The sequence below is a fragment of the Stegostoma tigrinum genome, chromosome 26 (genome assembly GCF_030684315.1).
Source record: "Stegostoma tigrinum isolate sSteTig4 chromosome 26, sSteTig4.hap1, whole genome shotgun sequence".
NCBI classification, from domain to species: Eukaryota; Metazoa; Chordata; class Chondrichthyes; order Orectolobiformes; family Stegostomatidae; genus Stegostoma; species Stegostoma tigrinum.
In genome coordinates this window covers 14316621-14319471 of record NC_081379.1, presented here as the reverse complement: position 1 = coordinate 14319471, position 2851 = coordinate 14316621, and the positions used below count along the sequence as shown (strand labels likewise).

The window sequence follows — 2851 nt, the reverse complement described above, 5'->3', positions numbered from 1 at the left end:
ACTTTCTCTCTCTCACACACAAACACCTTTAGCATTTTGGCTTGTTAGTTTCGTCCTGAGTCATGATGAATTAAGTGCCCGGGCACCGGGGATGTGCGGACGCAAATTGGTGAGGTACACGCTGGGGGGCGGCGGGGGGGCGGGGGGGGCGGGGGGGGGGGGCGACTGTGTCTTTAAGGGATGGTGTTGCTGACTCGGTGTGTAACTGGATCTGTCCCTTTAAGAGCTTGCTGATTGGTTTAGGCCTGGGGGCTCTTATCTTCAGAGGCGGACCTGTGCGCTATAACAGCCCGCATGCAAACTCCGCTCCACAGTTAGAACTTTCCCACTCTGTGAAGCTGATCCCTATGGATAACTTAATGAGTCAGTTCGCGGAGGGAAACTACAGTGAGCTGATGAACTTTTCTGAGTACAATGACTGCGACTACGCTGACTGGGAGCACTCGAACTCAGTGGTTCCTGTTCTCTACATGCTGGTCTTCGTCTTCGGGCTGTCCGGGAATGGAGTGGTCATTTGCATAGTGTGGAAGTCCCGCACCAAGAGGAGATCTGCAGACACCTACATCGGGAACCTTGCCTTGGCCGACCTGGCCTTTGTGGTCACTTTACCCCTGTGGGCTGTCTACGCTGCCCTGGACTATCACTGGCCTTTCAGCTGGCTCCTCTGCAAACTCAGCAGTTACCTGGTGATGATCAACATGTACGCCAGCGTCTTCTGCCTGACCTGCCTCAGCTTTGACCGCTATCTGGCCATTGTCCACTCTCTGTCTAGCAACAAGCTGCGCTCCAAGAGGACCACCATCCTCTCGCTGGTCCTTATCTGGTCCCTGTCGGGCGTCCTGGCTTCTCCAGCTTTAATACTGCGGCGGACGCAGGAAAAAGAGAACCAGACCGTCTGTGCCATGGACTACTCTCTGGTAGCGAATGCCAACACTGAGCATTTGTGGGTGGGGGGTCTCAGCCTGTTCGCCAGCACCGTGGGCTTCCTGCTGCCTTTCCTGCTGATGTCCGGCTTCTACTTCGCCATTGGCAACACGGTCACCAGGCACTTCCAGAACGTCAAGAAGGAAGAACAGAAGAAAAAGCGCCTCCTCAAGATCATCACGGCCCTGGTCCTGGTCTTCGCCATTTGCTGGCTCCCTTTCCACATCATTAAGACCATCGATGCAATCATCTGGCTGGATCTCATCAAGATCCCGTGCTCCGTCGATGAATTCTTAATCTCGGCTCATCCTTACGCTACATGTGTCGCTTATATCAACAGCTGCCTCAACCCGTTCCTCTACGCGTTCTTTGATCAGCGATTTCGCTCAGAGTGCCTTTGTGTGCTGCGCTGTTCCCGGCTAAAGAAAGCTCTGCACACCCCGATCACATCCATCTCCTCCAGCATGAGCAACCCCACCAAATCCGAAGCACCCTCCTCTGCTACTAAAGTCTAAAAGGTTGGGGGTTGGGGTGTGGGGGGGAGGGGGGGAGATAATGAGACCCAGAGAGAGCCAGAGATCGCCAATAACCCCAAATCCCCTCCCGCTTGTCTGCCAATGAACCTGAACTGCCCTTACGCCATTGAGACAGACTCTCCGATCTGAGGAAGGGTCACCGGACCCGAAATGTTAACTCCTGATTAGTTTTTTTTCTCTCTCTCTCTTCTTCACAGATGCCGCCAGACCCTGCTGAGCTTTTCCAGCTGGGTCCTGACTGGCACCGCACGGTCCGGGATTGACAGCTCTGTGTCGGGGACCGGCACCGCAGGGTCGGTCCCTGGGGAATCGAGCGCCGGGAGAGATTTCTGCCTTGAAGCTCAAGGCATTTTGTTATTTTTTTAAAAGAAATCTTTTTTATATACAGATTTCAACATTAGGAAAGGGATTCCGATCCAGAGACAGAAGCCGGTTTCTTCTGTCCCGGATTTCATTCTCCCGGGCACTGTCTTATTTTCACACACGTCTTCCTCCTCGTTCTCTCTCAATGCCTCGTTGTCCACACGTTTCCCCTTATTATTCTCCCTCTCTCCTCTGCCCCTGGTCTCAGTCTGTTCTCACTGAACCCAGGACAGGTAGCCGGCCTGTGCACCCTCCCTAAGTGACTGGACGCCTTTTTATAGCCGCACACGCTGCCGCTTTCCTAGAGAGCTGCGTCGGCGGTTCATATCCGAGATCGCGCTCTACACCAGGTCAGTACACTAGGACGGAGACTTAGTGCATTGATCCGGCAAGCGCTGAAGGGAGTTGGTGGGTCCCTTGTTCGTTTTACTGAAGGACCAAATATTGTATTGTACATTTAATGCTTCTGGCGTCGTACTAGCTTGCGCTGCAACACTGGATAGGAGAGCTGAAATTTATATTAGAACCATAACCTGCTGCTTCTTTTTTGCTAACTTTCTACTTAAAAATACAGTTGTATAATTGCTGTGAAAACAATAAACCTCAATGTATGTTTATTTGATTCTTTTTGTGACAAGTCAGGAATTCAAATATTAAACGAGCCAAAACAAACAGGTTTGAATCTGGTATCTATGGTAGGTCAGCATTAGCCTTTTTTGTTAACATGTTAGGCATATTTCTTTCGTTCTTCTGAACAAAAATGTCTCTTAATTGTCCGGGTAACTTTGCTGCAAGTCCCGCCTTTTATGATCTATTGAGTCGACAGAGCCGTTTCCACTCTGTTGGCAAAGACGCTGTTTCCTGATAAGTGAATGTTTCATTCAGCTTGGGGCACCGAATGACCGGAAAAGTCAATTACATTGTGAAGTTTAAAGCTTCTTTTTTCAAAAAAAAAGCGCGAAGTACTATTTTTAACATCAAATTCTGAATTATGTGGAGAAACGCTCTGCAGTCCAAAAGTGTGCAGC

At 50.4% G+C, this 2851-nt stretch overlaps 1 protein-coding gene across 1 annotated transcript; it reads left to right on the top strand.

The window, feature by feature from the left end:
* The first annotated feature begins 299 nt into the window (after positions 1-299).
* aplnra (apelin receptor a) lies at positions 300-1443 on the top strand. The gene has a single exon (XM_048556336.2). The coding sequence runs from the start codon at positions 348-350 to the stop codon at positions 1437-1439; it is 1092 nt and encodes a 363-aa protein (XP_048412293.1). The 5' UTR covers positions 300-347; the 3' UTR covers positions 1440-1443.
* The last annotated feature ends 1408 nt before the right edge of the window (positions 1444-2851 follow it).